This window comes from Durio zibethinus, chromosome 6 (assembly GCF_047325235.1).
Source record: "Durio zibethinus cultivar Kanyao isolate XHJ-2024 chromosome 6, ASM4732523v1, whole genome shotgun sequence".
Lineage (NCBI taxonomy): Eukaryota > Viridiplantae > Streptophyta > Magnoliopsida > Malvales > Malvaceae > Durio > Durio zibethinus.
Window position 1 is genome coordinate 3,519,657 of NC_143167.1, and position 19,106 is coordinate 3,538,762.

Below are 19,106 nucleotides of genomic sequence, written 5' to 3' on the forward strand. Positions count from 1 at the left end.
TTGTTTTTTCCACTCCCATTTTTGTTAAAGAATCAACAATATAATTTGCTATTTTGCTTCTCAAAGATATAGGCAAAATCAATAATTTCAATTTTACTTATAACAATTAAAAACTCTTTGTTCCTTTCAAGGTCGTAAATCTATATTGAATATCTAAGATATAATTGTAACTTTAAATTTAAAACCATATATATTCACCTAATTTTAAGAAAACATAGAAATAATTAATTAGATAAAGTTACATATTTAAAAGATAATGCGAAACTAAAATTTGATATTAATTATAAGAAATTTTTTGTAATATTAATATTTTAAATTTAGAACTTAATTGTACATACAAATTGATGAAGGAGTTGTGTTAATATATATATATATATATATATATTTATCTTATATTATGAAGGAGTTGAACTTACATCAAAACCAAACTATTGGCATTTTTGTTTTAATATTGTATGTGTTTTTATTGTGAATTAGTGACATATCAATAAGGTATCTTGAATATTTATCTATCTCAAAAAAACTTGAATTAATTATGTCTATATAAGAAAATGTATAGAAAAATATAGCAAATTGGGTATAAGAGTTTCAATTTTAGTTTTAGTATTTCTAAAATTTTAGGATTTATTAAATGATATAAGTGGTAAATTTCACAAAATAGAGAAATTTGTTTCATTATTTAATAAGATTTTTAAAAATTACAAAGTAACACCTCTTTCATCATCTAAAACTTCACTAAGAATTTATAAAATAAATTTTTTCATTTTCAATTGAAACCGATAGATATTTAGTCAGGTCATAATCAACTATATCATTTAAGATCGATTTAGCTTATAATATAATATTTGAAAATTCTTATGATTTAATTCTTAATCAATGCATAGTCACCTAGCATGATAATATCCAAATTAATCAATCGTCTTTAGCATCTAATTGTAAAACCTTAAAAATCAGCATAATTAACTAATTTTTATTCATTTTTCATAAGTAATAAGAAAATATATAAGTATATTCATGAGTTTTTTATTTAGTTTCTTTTTTTATTTGTATTATTGACCAAATTAATTGTAATTTATTCATATAAGGTAAAAAAATTAGATATTTAAAATGTAATTAATTAAGTCTAGCTAATTATTTTTTATGTAATAAAAATGTTACTATAAAACATTAATTAAAATGTTTTAAATAAATAAAATACATTTATTAAAGAATACATGGTAATTTTTAAACTTATCCATATGTAAAAAATATAAGGTATCCACGTTGTACATTTCCTTTTTTATCAAATGTTTTGAATTTTATATATTTATATAAGATAGCTTCGTATGTATATATATTTAAAAAAGTAGAACAATTTAGTTTCAAGAATTAAATTAAATTTAAGAATTTATATTTGATTTAGTATATAAAATTTATACATTATTAATAAATAAAATGATATTATCTCATTAATAATAAAATATTAACTCTTAAAAAATATAAAAAAATTAATATTTTTAAAAAATTTATTTATTAATAATATATTATCAAATGATTTATTTTATTAATAAAATTATATTATTTAATTCATTAATAATATATAAATTTTATATTCTTCCAACACATCAAATATAAATTCCAAATCTAAACTTTACACAGCCTCTGTATATAAACTAGCACTAGCAGGCTAGCTATCTCTGTACTATTTGTTTATTTCATCATTTCCAACAGCTCATTGTGTAGTTTAGTTCCATTTCATCCTGTAAGTCAACTCTCTCTCTCCAATCCGCCCGCTATCCATCCTGGTTTTCCATATTTAGAAATGGGTGGTAAGTCTTGGGGATCCACGGCTCTTGTTTTCTGGTGCATTGTGTTGTCTTTGATCCATGTTTCATTGGGTTCCAAGGCTAGGCATTTCAAATGGGAAGTAGAATACATGTACAGATCTCCGGATTGTCTGGAACATGTAGTAATGGGTATCAATGGCCAGTTTCCAGGGCCGACCATCCGAGCTAAAGCCGGAGACACCATTGTTATGGAACTCACCAACAAGCTTTACACTGAGGGAGTTGTCATTCACTGGCATGGAATCAGACAGGTTTTTCTTTCTTTCTCTCTCTCCACACTAACATTTTTACAAGAATCTTTGCATATAAAGTAGTACCTTATTCATGTGATTAAATATTTATGATCTGTAAAATGTTTTTTTCACTCATTAGCTTGGAACACCATGGGCGGATGGGACTGCTTCCATTTCACAATGTGCTATCAACCCTGGAGAAACTTTTAAATACAGGTTCAAAGTTGACAGGGTAATCTCTCAATCTCTCTCTTTCTTCTCTTTTCCTGGGAGTTCTGATTTTCAGCCTTCAATGAAAAACGTTCAAACTTCAGAATCAGATCCAACTTGGAAACAGAAACGTATTTCAAGCTGCAAGTTGCAATATATACTATTTTAATTTATCTTTTTTATGAATGTTTATAGTATTACAGTAATACCCATTGGTATGAAAATAAAGTAGTGAGAGTGTTATGGTACAGCCTGGAACATACTTTTATCATGGGCACTATGGAATGCAAAGATCAGCAGGCTTGTATGGGTCCCTTATAGTCGACGTGGCAGACGGAGAGAAAGAGCCATTCCATTATGATGGTGAGTTCGACCTATTGTTGAGTGATTGGTGGCACCTAAGTGTACATGAGCAAGAGGTTGGCCTTTCCTCCAACCCATTCCGTTGGGTCGGTGAACCGCAGGTAAAAACTTAATACAAACTGAACTTTCACTTTTACTGAGTCTGGACCGATTAGAAAATTGTTAGTACTATCGTCTTATTAAGAGAAGGTTGTCAATCAATTAGTCTAGACTTTATTTGTTATAAGAAAAGTGCATTTTCTTAATGCCGACAGCCTATTTTCTTATTCCCCTACCTTTATCGAAGCAATTCAACCAATTAAGGGGACAAAACAAATACACAATAGACAATAGTAGTTCCATTATTCCACACGAGAAACGCGTAACTGGGTCTTATCCTATAGTTTGTTTTTCTTTTTTCAATTATACATGTAGTCCTGTTACTATAATTAAGATTGATTGGCTTAATCAGTGCAATTCTTGCCGATATTGGAGCCACTCTACAAAACTACAACTCCATGTGGTGGCATCGGCACTAAGCTGAAAAAGAAAATAATGGTCATACTTATGTGGTGCCGACCATGATGATTACAAAAACCAAGTGACAAAACAAAGTGCGGGAAATTGTAGTTCATTGTTTCAACACTTGATTTGAAAAAAAAAATTGCCAGATAATGCATGGTGGTTGGTATATCTTTATCATATTGCCATCTCATTTCAATTAATGGGGATAAAAGAAAAACATAAACGCAGAAGTGTGTAGTGTAGGTAAAACAATACTTGAAATTTTCTTTACCCATTTGTTTGTCATCTTTGGCCGGCAAGAAATAAAATCTCACATGTTTAATTTCCTTTTTCTCTTTGGGGGATAGACTCTGCTGATTAATGGAAGAGGGCAATTCAATTGTTCATTGGCTGCAAAATTTAGCAATTCTTCTGTCAGCCAATGCAAGTTTAGAGGAAATGAGCAATGTGCACCCCAGATCCTGCATGTGCATCCAAACAAAACTTACAGGCTGAGGATTGCCAGCACCACTGCTCTAGCTTCACTCAACTTGGCCATTGGGGTAAATACCTATTCCTATTCCTATTCCTATTGCAACTTTTCCTTTTATCTCTTTGTACCTGTTATAATTTTAGTAATATTCTTATTCTTATTATTGATCATACAATAATAGGTTAACCTCTCAGAAAAACATAGCGGCACAGTTGATCAGTTTGAAAATGTAAACGGAATCTCATTTTCTTTTTCCGATATATGTCAAAGAAAAGTGTCAAACATTCTAATTTGAACTATTAAATGAACACACTTTTGGTAGGATAGACAAGGAATATTAAAACACAAAAGTTTAAACGATTAAAGTTCCTTCACTTAGGATGGGATTGCTATATATGCCCTAGAGTTGATTCCTAACTTAGCAATTTGCCGAACACAAAGAATTTGCAAATGGGCATTTTGTTTTATGATAATATATGCCATATATAGTTGTCTAATGTCCTCCCCTCACTATAGCTAGGATGTTGCCAAGTTGTGACAAGATAAGGGCAGAAGCGCCCATACCTTTGGGGAATAAAAATTTTGATCTGTGGAGAATTGGACCTAGTATTTAGTGCTTAACTAATTCTCTTCCACTAAAATATAAAGCTAATGGAGATGTATAAATTCCATGTCTAGTGAATAGTAGAGTAATAGTCTTTTTTTTCACGGAGAAAAAGAGCTGGTAAAGTTGATCAGGACGGATGTGGACGGTGGGAAATCTCCAACACCTCAGAGTTGACAGCTTTTGATGTCAAAAATAACATTTTACATTGGATGAATCATGTATGTAGAAGATGAAGAGAACAAACAAGGCGAGAAAAGAAGACATGTAGATGGATGAGAAAAAGTAGCAGAACTGTAATAGTAATTATGAGGCATTTTGGAAGTGGGACATTGCGCGTGAGAGTGGCAGGCAGCTGGTAGCGAAGTGTTGTTGACAAATACATATGGGACGTGAGGACCAAAGAGGTCAACGCAACTTGCCTTCTTCAGAACCAAAAAATCACTATTCTTTATTGCTTTTTCAATGAGGAAATTTAGAGCAAGATCAAAACAAGTAATAGTAATTTTCTTTCAGGGACACCTACCTTAAAATTCATTTATATATTGTCTAATTAAGTAATTTTAAAACTTAAACTCACTTTAAAAACTTAATTATTGTGGATCAAAGATGTCCTGTCTTGGTCGGTTCTCAGTTGTCCCCATGCATTTGGCACGCTTGAAAACGTTTACATTTTTTTACTTTCTGGCACTCCCTGCATATTTCTTTTCTGGCGTACTACTCACAAATGTACAAATGACTCAGTGTGATTGGTGACTTAGCATGTGGCTCACATCAGGTCCCATTCTTTGTGACATTATTATTATTATAATTACTATTATTATCAGATTTTGCTATACCAAAAATTTTATCATTTGATGTACAATCAAAAGCTGCCCTTCGAATCTGCACCCAAGATTTTAATTTAGCTATCCAAAAACATCAACAATTCCTTGCCCTCTTGTTCCTTTCATCTGTCACAAAATTCAGGGGAAATTAAAGTCCATAGTTTAGGCTTGACTTCCTATGAGTCGAATTCATGAAGCAATATTTGCATCTCATTATATAAAGCAAATATCAGTTTGGCGTTTATCTATAGAGTAAAAATGATGTTTAAGATTTGGGTTTTGATTGTTAAGATAAGAAAATGTTACAGCTTAAAGTTGATAAAGGCCTTGAAGTGTATTTCTCTAGTTTAACGAAATTTTGTTGCAGGGTCACAAAATGCTGGTGGTGGAAGCTGATGGAAATTATGTGCAACCATTTGCAGTTAATGACTTGGATATTTATTCAGGGGAAACCTATTCAGTCCTGGTAAGAACAGACCAACTCCCCTCCAAGAATTATTGGATTTCAATTGGTGTAAGAGGAAGAGAACCTAAAACAGCTCAAGCCCTCACCATTTTGAACTACTTTCCCACCTCTGCATCCATACTCCCTGTCTCTCAACCACCTGTAACACCTCGATGGAACGATTATAATCACAGCAAAGCATTTACTAAAAGCATATTTGCCCTGATGGGATCCCCCCAGCCCCCAAAAACTAATCATCGTCGGATCATCCTTCTCAACACTCAAAACAAAATTGATGGATTCACCAAGTGGTCTATCAACAATGTTTCCTTAGTATTGCCTCCGACTCCTTACTTGGGCTCCATTAAATATGGTTTCCACAATGCTTTTGATCAGAAACACCCTCCGGACAACTATGATAACAATTATGACATTATGAAGCCTCCAGTGAACCCCAATTCAACTCATGGAAATGGAATTTACACCATTGACTTCAATACCACTGTTGATGTGATACTTCAAAATGCCAATGCATTAGCAAAGGACGTTAGTGAAATACATCCATGGCATTTGCATGGTCATGATTTTTGGGTGTTAGGATATGGAGAAGGGAAGTTCAGAGAAGAAGATGAGAAGAAATTTAACTTGAAGAATCCACCATTAAGAAACACTGCTGTGATCTTCCCTTATGGATGGACTGCATTGAGGTTTGTTGCTGATAATCCAGGAGCTTGGGCATTTCATTGTCACATTGAGCCACATTTGCATATGGGAATGGGAGTTGTTTTTGCTGAAGGTGTCCATCGTGTTGGTAAAATACCCAAAACTGCTCTTGCTTGTGGCTTAACAGGAAAGAAACTGAACTGAGACTGATTAACTCATGCATTTTGCCAATGAATCAAAAAAATTGGATGTCATTTCAGAACATTAGGCATTTTGCTACTTGGGTACAAATCCTAAGTTTGAGTTGTAGTGTTAAGTTTTTGTATCCTAAAAGATACTTGTTTTCTCGGAATTTAATAAATATAGCCTTCTCTGTTTCCCTGTTTTAATTTCTATTGCTATTTACTTCTTTCCCAAAAATATTTGATGGATTGACGTGGATTTGCCATGATTAGTTTATCTGATTCGGGTAGAAGATTCATTCTGATTAAGGGTTATAAGCAATAATGTGTTTGTTGCTTTTGATTGGTGTCAGGTTAGGAACAAGGCTAACCTAATTGCCATGGGCTAGGAATGGGCAATGGTGTTAATTTGGGCTAGATCTTTTGATATCAGAAAAATTTTTTGGATGGGCTTCGCCATAGTTTATATCTCATGTCATTATGGCATAGGCTAAAGCTTTAAAGCCCAATGACGGTTTTTCATTTTGGGTTGGCGAAGTGGAGTCTATACTATTGTGATTAACTGAATTAAGATAGATTTTGAATTTGGAAAAGATTGAAAAACAAATTAAGTATAAAAGTATTTAGAAAGATTTAATCCTTCTATTCTATTTTGAATTTTATAAGTTACATAATTTTAGATATTTTCAAATATATATATAAAGACTTGATCCTCTATGTGATATATACTATAGCTGGTATATCTTATTAGATTTTGTTTTGGGGTAGATTGTTCCCTTAATTATTACGGACATCTTATAATTGACAAAAAAAATGATAAAAGTTAATCTTTCCAATTAAGTTTTCAATATGATCTAACCTCATTAAAAAGGAAGATCCTGGACATCAATTGTGAGAAGATGCATCTGCAGAAAATATTCCTACCGGCAATTCTCAAGAGATCACTCTAAATTTAAACAAGTACCAGTGCCCAAAAACACACACTCTGCAGTCCACCGGCCGCAATCCAAGTTATCCCTGTTGGAAATGGATTGTAAGTGTAGGTGTTCCGGGGCTTTTGTTTTCTGGTGCATCGTGTTGTCTTTGATACATGTCTCATTGGGTTCCAAGGCTACGCATTTAAAATGGGAAGTGGAATACATGTATAGGTCTCCAGATTGTCTGGAACATGTTGTGATGGGTATCAATGGCCAGTTTCCAGGGCCGACTATCAGGGCTAAAGCCGGAGACCCGATTGTTGTGGAACTCACTAATAAGCTTCACACCGAAGGAGTTGTTATTCACTGGCATGGAATCAGACAGGTTTGCCATTTTCACTCTCTTTACACAAATAACTATATGTGCAAGAAAATAATGTCTTTGCATACGAAGTAGTGCCACTGCCATATTCTTGATCTGTAAAATGTTGTTTTCATCAGCTTGGAACACCGTGGGCAGATGGGACTGCTTCCTTTTCACAATGTGCTATCAACCCTGGAGAAACTTTTGAATACAGGTTCCCAGTTGACAGGGAAATCTTTCAATCTCTCTCTAGTTCTTCTCCTTTCCAGGGAGCTCTTATCTTCAGCCTTCAATGAACGAAGTTCAAACTTCAGAATTAGAAGATACATTAATTGGTAAACAAAAACACACGTATTTAATTTGAAGTTAATCTTTCGTGACTTGCTACTACTACCCATTGGTATGAAAAATAATGTGGGAATGTTATGACGCAGCCTGGAACGTACTTTTACCATGGACACTATGGAATGCAAAGATCAGCAGGCTTGTACGGGTCTCTTATAGTGGACGTTGCAGACGGCGAGAAAGAGCCATTCCATTACGATGGTGAGTTCAACCTATTATTGCGTGATTGGTGACACCAAAGTGTTCATGATCAACAGGTTGGCCTTTTCTCCAACCCATTCCATTGGATCGGTAAACCTCAGGTAAATACATGATGCAGGTTGCTGGTTGATATATCATTTTATGTATAAATGTAAACTCTAAAAGTATCAATAATAATCGATCTAAATTTTTTTATAAATTTTTAAATTAACAAATTTATCTTTAAATGTATAATTTTTATCAATTTATTTAAGTTTAATTTAAATTAACTAAAATTAGAAATGGAGTTTATGTGAAATTAAACTATTTAAAATTCTAAAATTTTAATTTCAAAAGTGTTAAAAGTTATTGGCAAAAATATTTTTAGTAAATGTTTTTATAAATATTAATTTAAATTAATTTTTTATTATTAAACTTTTTATTATTAATTAGATTAAAAAATTATTAAAAGTAATTGATTAAAATATCCTAAATGAAACTTTAATTTAAAAAATGTTACAAGTTATCGATTAAAATACCATTAGTACTTTTTTATAAATTTTAATTTAAATGATTTTTTAATTATTTAACTATTTTTTTATAAGTAGAATGTTTTTTCACATTAAATGAAAATAAGAATAGAACATATCAAAACTTAGTATTTATAGGAATAAAACAATTATATAAAATTTGTTTATTTAGTTTTTGTAAAAGTAATTGTATATGTAGTTTATGTTAATAAATAAATTCATTAAAGATAATAATAATTAAGTCATTAAAGCATATTATTTTTATCTTTTGCCTTTCAACTTTTTGTTCTAATATATTAATTATATATGCATGTTAATGATTTTATTATTTATATGTTTTATGAGTTAATCATTTGGTCATTAATAACATAATTAAATTTTTTTAGTCTCTTGAAATAATTTTTAATATATCATTCTTACAGTTTAGTCTAACCTCTATAACTAATTTTTCTTTTATATTTTTTTCTCTAAAATTTTATAATTATTATTCTCATGAACAAAAATTAATATCAAATCAAATGCAAATCAATTACATCATCTCTACCAATAATTAGCACTATACGATTTATCGGACACTTCAATTTGACTTTTCACCTATAAAATTAGATGATTTAAGATATGGTAAAGTTACCAGTAGCTTAGGATTGAGTCTCGTCAAATTGCCATAAGAATTAGTCACCTTAATTGAAATAATATATATAATTAATTTATATTAAGATTATTTAATTTTTCTCAAATGTATTAAATTTACTCTTTTTTTTTTTTTGTTATCCAAGCGGTTAAACAATCTAACATGAATTATATAAGTAAAAAATTATCAAGTGAAGTAAAATTAATTGTTTTTTGTGAATTCTTTCAAAGGGTGACAAAATTCATTAGATATATCTTTTGAATGTGTTTATGCAATAATTATATTCATTCATAAAAATTATGTTGTTAATACTAAAAATGAAATTATTATAAATAGTATAGGTATTATATGACAAGTTTGTTATTCTCAGAATTGGAATTTTCTTAAAAAAAAATGACAAGTATCAAGGTTAGAAATTTATTTTATTTCATTTTATTTTTTAAAATTATGCAATATAATATTTTTATTTAATAAAAAATTATGCATAATAAAAATGTTCAAACAAAAGAAAAATTAAACTTTCAATTGATAGGATGTACAATTATATTCAACTGATGGAAGCACCAATGGAAGATTATTCTAAGCAAAAAAATGAGATGAAAGATTGATTAGTTATACATAACTCTATTTTCTTCATATAATAAAGAAGATTAGTGCTATACGATGTTTCAATGAAAAATATAAAAATGTATTGACATCAAATTTCTTTAGGATTAATATAAAACTCTTTTATTTTATAAACATTGTATACTCATTCATTTCTTTTTTATATTAGTTGAAAAATATTCACTGTTGTATCAAAGTTTTTAAGGCTATCATATTAAGTAATATTTATTCAAAAAAATTAAAATTCATCAAGTTAATTATCATTTTACATATAAAGTAAAAATATTATAAACTATAATTTAACTAAAGTTAAAAATAATTTAAAAGTATTCCTTAGCAAAATTCATTTGATAAATCTTTATTTAATTGTGTATTTGGTATTTCAGTTATTTTGAATTTTGAATTTTTATAATTTTTAGTTGAATTTTAGACTTCAAATCAATGACCAATTAGATTAAGTCAAGTTTTATCATTTACTTTTATTCATAATGTATTCAATTATTCACTTATGCACTTAAGCAAATTTGATTTAATAATTGGTTCATGCTTCTCTTTATTTAAGAAGTTGGATTCGAATTGTCCAAAATCTCAATAAAAAAAGAAATATACTCAATTACTTATAATTTTAATTTCACTTTAGAAATACTCTTAAACTTAATTAACTAATTTAATCACCAAGATAATAAAAATAAAATATTGAAGATTAAGAAAAAAAGTTTAAATAAAAATTTTTTGAATTGTTATGGAAGATGAATAACTAATGTTAGATTTTAATTGGATTACTATTTCAATTCAGATTTTGATTATGTTCACTCATTTCAAGTTTTAAATAACTACTAAGTTGTTAACTTTTTAAAATCAATTGAAATTGAATCAAGTTAGTTCATTTTTATAGTTATATGTCTTATATTATGTTTAATTAAATTAAAATTAAAAACTAGTAAAATTTTTATTTATACTCAATTTGAGTTTTAAATTGTTTCAAATTTAAGTTGATTAATCCGTATTATTTTAGTTATACTTTTATGACACTGATAATAACACAACACAATGAAAATGTAAGTGCAAAAGTGATAAGATACTAATGATAATTTTAAAAGAAAATTCATGTGCCCAAGTTTTATAGAGATTAAAAGATATTTCTTTTTTTGCGATTTTAAAATTCATATTGTTAATATAAATTAACTAGTTTATAATCGTTTATTTGTTAATCAAGTTACTGCTATATGGGTTGAGATAAATAATTTAAACATTTTATTTGAAAGAGATCATATCATAGTTCAAACTTATTCATGAAGACAATATTGAGTTGTTATAACCCTTTGCAATATTTTGTACTCTTTATAAATGAAAAAGTTTATTGGCATCAAAATATCAAAGAATTCACTTTCAATGATGGGAATAAGAATGAAGTAACAATTAAAAATATATTATCTTTTTATTTAGTAGAAGAAATTTTTTATAGAGAATACAAAATATTCTTTATTTTTTTCAAATGAAGAAGTGGATTGTATCAAAATATTAAAAAAGTTATTTTTAATAATGGTAATAGGAATGAAGCAACAATTAAAAATATACTAACTTTTTGTGTAATAGAATAAATTTTTTGTGGAGAATACAAAGGTGATTATTGTGAATTTAATGTTTCTTAAAAAAAATTTTTGTTTAATTTTTGTGAAGTTTTTTTAGTAAATTTATTCTTATTACTTTTATCATATATATATATAACAAAAATTTTACCCAAAATTGTATATTTAAAAATACAAACATAAAACGAAGTTTACTTCCATTAGTGACAAAATACTTCAAAATTTTCAATCTTTTTATATGTAATTGTACTTTACTAACAAATATGAAAATACATACACTAATAATTCAATTAAATCATAAATAAAATTTATCTTAATATGTACTATTTTACCATGAACTAAAAATTTTGAAGAATATCTTAAAAATATTGACATAATATATTTATATATTTATTAAATTTAGCTTTAATACTTGCATTAGTATAAAAAGTTATGATTTTAACTTATTATTACATGTGAAATTATGGATAGTAAATTTAGAACATTTACTCATGCTTTTCAAGTTATTTAAGCTTGAACTTTTTCTTCTTTCTTTCTTTACCTTACAAATTACATCATTTAACATACATTGTGATTAATTTTTTTAGGATATACACAAATCAATAATAACATATTAATAGATAATTAATAACTTAGTAATTAATTATTAAAAACTTAAATATAATCAGTATAACTTAGTAGTAATCATTGATAACTTAGTAGTAATTAGTGATAACTTGATAGTAAATTAATGATAATTTCGTAGTAAATAGTTGATAACATTTTAGTAAATTAGTAATAATATAATAATATATGCATAATACTTTAATAGAAAATCAACTATAATATACTTGTAATTACATAATAATATAGTAATAAATCAAAGATAACTTAACAAAAAATAAGTGATAATTTAATAGTTAATTATTGATAACTTAGTAATAAATTAATAACAATTTGATAGTAAATTAGTAATAATTTAATAGTAAATCAATTTTAGTTTAATAGTAATTAATTGACAATAGTAAATCATAAATAATTTAGTAGTAAATCAATAATAAATTAGTAGTAAATAATTGATAATTTAGTAGTTAATCATTGAAAACTTAAAAGTAAATTCGTATAACTTAGTAGTCAATCATCGATAACATAATAGTTAATAAGTGATAACTTAATAATAAATCATGTATAATTTAATATAAATTTGTAATAACTTAGTAAATAATCATAAATAATTTAATGGTAAATCGATGATAACTTTGTAGTAAATAATCAAAAAATAAGTAATAAATCAATGATAGTAAATATATAAAAATATAATAGTAAATCATTGATAATTTAGTAGTAAATTAATGACTTAGTAGTAAATCACTAATAACATAATTGTAAATTACTAATAATTTAGTTATAAATTAGTGATAATTTATAGTAATTTAGTTAATCATTGATAAATTTCTAGTGAATCATCATTGGTAAATTGGTAGTAAATTAATTATAACTTTATATTAATCATGAATAATTTAGTGGTAAATCATCAATAATTTAATAGAAATTATTCATAATTTAATAATAAATCATTCATAACTTAATGGTAAATCATTCATCAATTAAAAGTAAATAATTGATAATTTACTAGTAAATTATTAATAACTTAATAGTAAATAATTAATAACTTAATTATCAATTATTAATAACTTTTGTGACACATCAATATTATATCCGGATAATCTAAGATTTTGTTATGATATCTATATAGTGATCTAAACTTAAACATATGAGGTATCATTTGTAATATTAGAGACTCACACCTAAGTTGCGAAGTATTATCCACTTTGACCCAATGATCTCAGGTTTTTATCCCACAAAATGTATCTCACAAGTTTAGGTTTAGATCTTTATATATATATATATATATATATCATAGCAAAACCTCAGATTATCCCGATGTGAGATTGAGATGTTACAAACTCTCCTCTGTTAAAGCTTGACGTCTCTGTCAAACCCAACACAATTCATACAGATCCACCGAATCACACCAAATGTTGGGTAAACCCAACACAAAATACACACAAATCACAAAATCATACTAGACGTTGAGATTATAAAAGTGACTCCCCTCATGTGACATTTAGTTTTCATTTAACTAATGACTGTTTTGATTCTATTTGTGGAGATCTACACCCAATCTGCGAGATATTGTTTGCTTTAACCTAAAGGTCTCACGCTTTTGTTTCATAAAAGACATCTCACAAATTTTGGTTTAAATCTTTACACACACACTCACATATATATATATATATATATAATAACAGAACCTCAGATTATTCTGATATGAGATTGGAACATCACAACTTTTTATACTTGAAGTTGTCAATGATTGAACCCTAGTTACTAATAGAAGTGAAATCAAAACTTTAATTTTAAGAGTTATGATAAACCTAACATGAACTTATTCAATAAAAAAATTGGAGAAAAAATTTTAAACTTGAATAAAATAATAACATTATCGTATAAAAAGAAAATTATCTCATATGTTATTAATGGACCTTTTAAGTTTCATGTTTGATAATTGTTAATGAATAAGAACATATTAGTAAACCAATGATAAGTTATTAAAAAACAAGTGATAACTTAGTACTTAATTTTTAATAAATTAATAATAAATCAATGATAACTTAATAGTAAATTAGTAATAATTTAATAGTAAATTAATTTCAATTTAGTAGTAATTGATTGATAAATTTAGTAATAAATCATAAATAATTTGTAGTAATAATGTAATTTAATACTTAATTATTGAAAACCTAAAAGTAAATTAATATAATTTAGTAGTAGTTAATCATTGATAACTTAATAATTAAATAACTCAATAGTAAATTATGGATAATTTAATATAAATTAGTGATAACTTGATAATAAATCATAGATAATTTAGTAATAAATCTGTGATATTTTTTAGTAAATAATTAAAAACTAAGTAGTAAATCAATGATAATATAATAGTAAATCATTGATAATTTAGATTTAAAATTTTTATAGCTTAGTAGTTAATCACTAATAACTAAGTAGTAGTAAATTAATGTTAATTTAGTAATAAATCGTTGATAATTTATAAATATATCATTAATAGCTTAGTATTAAATCGTTGATAAAATAATAGAAAATCAATGATAATTTAATTATCAATCATTGATATATTTTTTTATACTTAAAGTTGTTAGGAATTAAATCTTTGTTATTAGTAGAAATGAAGTTAGAAATTTCATATTGGAAAATTTGGATAAACCTACCATGAACTTATTTAACAAAAAAATTTAGTAAAAAAATTCTAAATTTGAATGAAACAATAATGTTATTATATAAAAAAAATTATCCTATACTAAAATTAAACTCATGCTTTCCTATGAGAACTCATTGTTAAATAAATGATGACATAAATTTTATCAATAATTATTAAAAGTATATCATAAGTTATTAGAAAGTTAGTTACAAAAATTATATCAAGAGGTTACCAAAATTTTATCAATAGCTATCTTATTAATATTTATCATTATTATCATAGTATAAAAAAATTTATTTATTAAAATAAATTTTTTAAAAATAAAAATTAACACACATGTCAAAAACTAGTGTGTGTGTGTGTGTGTATATATATATATATATATATATATTATCTTTACCATTTTCCCATGACAACCCAAATAGGAATTAAAAAAATACTAGTAAAAAATAAAGGCAAGAGTGTTGATGAAATAATAATTAAAATTTAACTTTCTTTGCCCTTATTCCCTCTTTTCATCTTTGGCCCACGAAAAAAAAATCTCACATGTTTAATTTTCTTTTTATTTTTTTTTTCTTTGGGGGTTAGACTCTGCTGATCAATGGAAAAAGGGCAATTCAATTGTTCATTGGCTGCAAAATTTAGCAATTCTTCTGTCAGCCAATGCAAATTTAGAGGAAATGAGCAATGTGCACCCCAAATCCTGCATGTGCGTCGAAATGAAACGTACAGGCTGAGAATTGCCAGCACCACTGCTCTAGCTTCACTCAACTTGGCCATTGAGGCAAATACGAAATACCTCTATTACAAGTTTTCTTTTTATATCTCCTTACACCTAGCTACTATTACCTAATTTTAACTTGAATATGTTAAAGTTACTAATAATAGTATTATTTTTATACTTGTTATCATATGATATTAATATAGTTCCATTCGATAAACGTTTTATTTTTTGCTTTTTTTATTCAAAAAATGAATGAAAAAAAACCAAAAAATAAAATTTGAATAAAAAACTAAAAATAAACAATAAAAAAGCAAAAAAATATAAAATAAAAAGCGTACTCTATATGAGATTGCAATTCAAAATATTAAAGTGCTACAATTGATGTATTAAAATATTGATTATGAAAATCGTAAAAAATAATAATGATTATATTATACTATTATTTTTAAAAGTTAGTAAAGGCCTTAGAAGTGTATTTCTCCATAGTTTTAACAAAAAATTATTGCAAGATCACAAAATGGTGGTGGTGGAAGCTGATGTAAATTATGTGCAACCATTTGCAGTTGATGACTTGGATATTTTTTCAGGCGAAAGCCATTCAGTCCTGTGAAGAACAGACCTGTTAGGATCGTTGGGTCCAGTCCCATTCTTTTTGGCTAATTAAAGGTATTGGCCTTAGTCTTTTATTTTTACAGAACCCTAACTAATAAATAAAAAAGGGATAGTTTTTTGACGTGAAAAAGAAAGTGAAAGAGAATATGTCGAAAGGGAAAAGAAAAACTAGTAAAATAGAGAGAAAAAAAAATTGGTTGAATAAAAATCGATTCATGATTTGATTGAGTTAAAATTTTATTAATATGTTCATGATTAAATATTTTACATTTTGAACAGTGGAGATTAGATTTGATACTCTTTAGGAATAAATTCATTTTGTATTTATTGAATCACTTACTTGATGAGATTTTTCTAATTATTTTTCTAGTTATTGATTAACTCTAATTTTAGTTAGAAGAGAACTTTATATTTCAATTATTTGATAGTTAAAATTTTTTGGGTGGTCTATGATATTTTCTCTCCACACTGGAGGGTTTTTCACGTAACTCTTGGTGTTCAACATATATATATGGGATCTATTATAACTCTTGGTACCCTATATATGCATAGAGGACCCAAAAACCTAATAGCTTAAGTTTTTAGGCTCAAATGGTGTCCAACATATATATATATGGGATCTCTAATATGCTCCTGTGGCTCTAAGCATGGTAAATGTCCCAACAACTAGTATCAGAGCTAAGGTCATGGATTTGAGTCCCAATAATGCTGCTACAGAAATGGAACACCGAAGTGGATGATGTATTGAATCAACCTAGAATGTAAGCTTAAAGGGCACTAAGACAACAATGTGACCTAAAAACACACTAGAGATGTGAGGTCACCTGGCTACGACGTGACCTAAAAGTATACTAAAGATATGAGGTTGCTTGGCCTATAAAAAATGTTGATAAGATTTACTCGTATTGAAGAGTCGAGGTGAAACTTAATAAGAACTCACAAATAAATGAAAAAGATTGTTGGGATAGTTCACATATGAGTAAAAAATCTTACATCATTAAAAAATCTTAATGAAATATCTTATATATACATAGAAGACCTAAGAACCCAATAAACCCAATAAACCCAATAGCTTAAGCTTTTAGGCTCAAGTAATATCCAACATATATGTATATGCTCTCTAATGTGCTCTCATGGCTTCAAGTGTGGCAAATCTCTCAACAAATGGTATCAGAACCAATGTTACTAGTTCAAGTCCTAATAGTATTGTTGGGGCGTGCCCTTATAGCTCCAAGTATGACAAATCTCCCAACAATTGGTGTCAGAGCTAAGGTCATTGGTTCGAGTCCTAATAGTGTTGCTGAAAAGGAGATTATTAGTAGATCAAAGGTTTGTCGCATCCATCAACTTTATGTACTCGAACGTCAGTATTAAAGTGAAAGGTTCAACTTAAATGCAGTGAATATATGATAATATACAGATGCAAAACACTTAAGTGGATGATATATTGAGTCAACCTGAAGTGCAAGCTAGAGGGGCACTAATGATCATCAACTCCATGTGCTCGAATGTCGGTATCAAAATGAAAGGTTCAACTTAGATGCATGGAATATATGATAATATACAAAAACAAAACACTTAAGTAGATGATGTATTGAGTCAACTTGGAGTATAAGCTTAAGGACCATTGAGACAACCTGGGCCATAAAGTTGAGTGTTGTAACTTGACCTAAAAGCATATTAGATATGTGAGGTTGCTTGGCCTAAAAAAGTTGTTGATAGAATTTATTCGTAACTTTGATGTAGCAAATATATGATAATATACAAAAGTGAAACACCTAAGTGGATGATGTATTGAGTCAACTCGGAGTGCAAGCTTGAAGGACATTGAGATAACCTAGGCCATAAGGTTGAGTGTTGTGACCTTGCCTAAAAGCATACTAGATATGTGAGGTTGTTTGGCCCAAAAAATGTGTTGATAGAATTTACTCGCATAGGAGAGTTGAAGTGAGACTTGATGAGAATTCATAAGTGAACGGATGAGATTGTTAAGATGGTTCACATGTGAGTAAAAAATCTCATATCACTAAAAAATTTTAATAAGATGTTTTATATATATAGAAGATCCAAAAACCCAAAATCTTAATTTTTTGGGCTTAAATGGTATCCAATATATATGTATGAGCTCGTTAGTATGCTTCCATGGACTCAAAGTGTGACAAATCTACCGACAAGACCAACTCCCTTTCAAGAATTATTGGATTTCGGTCGGTGTAAGAGGAAGAGAACCCAAAGCCCCTCAAGCTCTCACCATTTTGAATTACTTACCCACCTCTGCATCCAAACTTACTACTTCTCAGCCTCTCGTAACTCCTCGATGGAACGATTATAATCACAGCAAAGCATTTACTAGAAGCATATTTGCCCTGATGGGATCTCCTCAGCCACCAAAAACTCATCATCGTCGGATCATCCTTCTCAACACTCAAAACAAAATCAATGGTTTCATCAAGTGGTCTATCAACAATATTTCCTTGATATTGCTTCCAACTCCATACTTAGGCTCCATCAAATATGGCCTCAATAATTCTTTTGATCCGAAACGCCCTCCGGACAACTATGATGATAATTACGATGTTTTCAAGCCCCCGGTGAACCCCAATTCAACTCATGGAAGTGGAGTTTACACCATTAACTTCAACACCACTTTGGACGTGATTCTTCAAAATGCCAATGCGTTAGCAAAAGGTGTTAGTGAAATAATACATCCATGGCATTTGCATGGCCATGATTTTTTGGTGTTAGGATATGGAGAAGGGAAGTTCAGAGAAGAAGATGGGAAGAAATTTAACTTGAAGAATCCACCATTAAGAAACACTGCTGTGATCTTTCCTTATGGATGGACTGCATTGAGGTTTGTTGCTGATAATCCAGGAGTTTGGGCATTTCATTGTCACATTGAGCCACATTTGCGCGTGGGAATGGGAGTTGTTCTTGCCGAAGGTGTCCGTCGTGTTGGTAAAATACCCAGAGCTGCTCTTGCTCGTGTTATAACAGGAAGTGTTCATGGACCAAACTAG

General features: G+C 28.3%; 1 protein-coding gene and 1 pseudogene across 1 annotated transcript; both read left to right on the forward strand.

The window, feature by feature from the left end:
• The first annotated feature begins 1,651 nt into the window (after positions 1-1,651).
• Positions 1,652-6,534, forward strand: LOC111286542 (L-ascorbate oxidase-like). The gene is made up of 5 exons (XM_022876556.2): positions 1,652-2,077; positions 2,199-2,291; positions 2,521-2,733; positions 3,484-3,678; positions 5,407-6,534. Exons 1-5 carry the CDS (start codon positions 1,802-1,804, stop codon positions 6,349-6,351), a joined length of 1,722 nt encoding a protein of 573 aa, XP_022732291.2. The 5' UTR covers positions 1,652-1,801; the 3' UTR covers positions 6,352-6,534.
• A 704-nt stretch (positions 6,535-7,238) lies between these two features.
• LOC111284238 (L-ascorbate oxidase-like) lies at positions 7,239-19,106 on the forward strand (annotated as a pseudogene).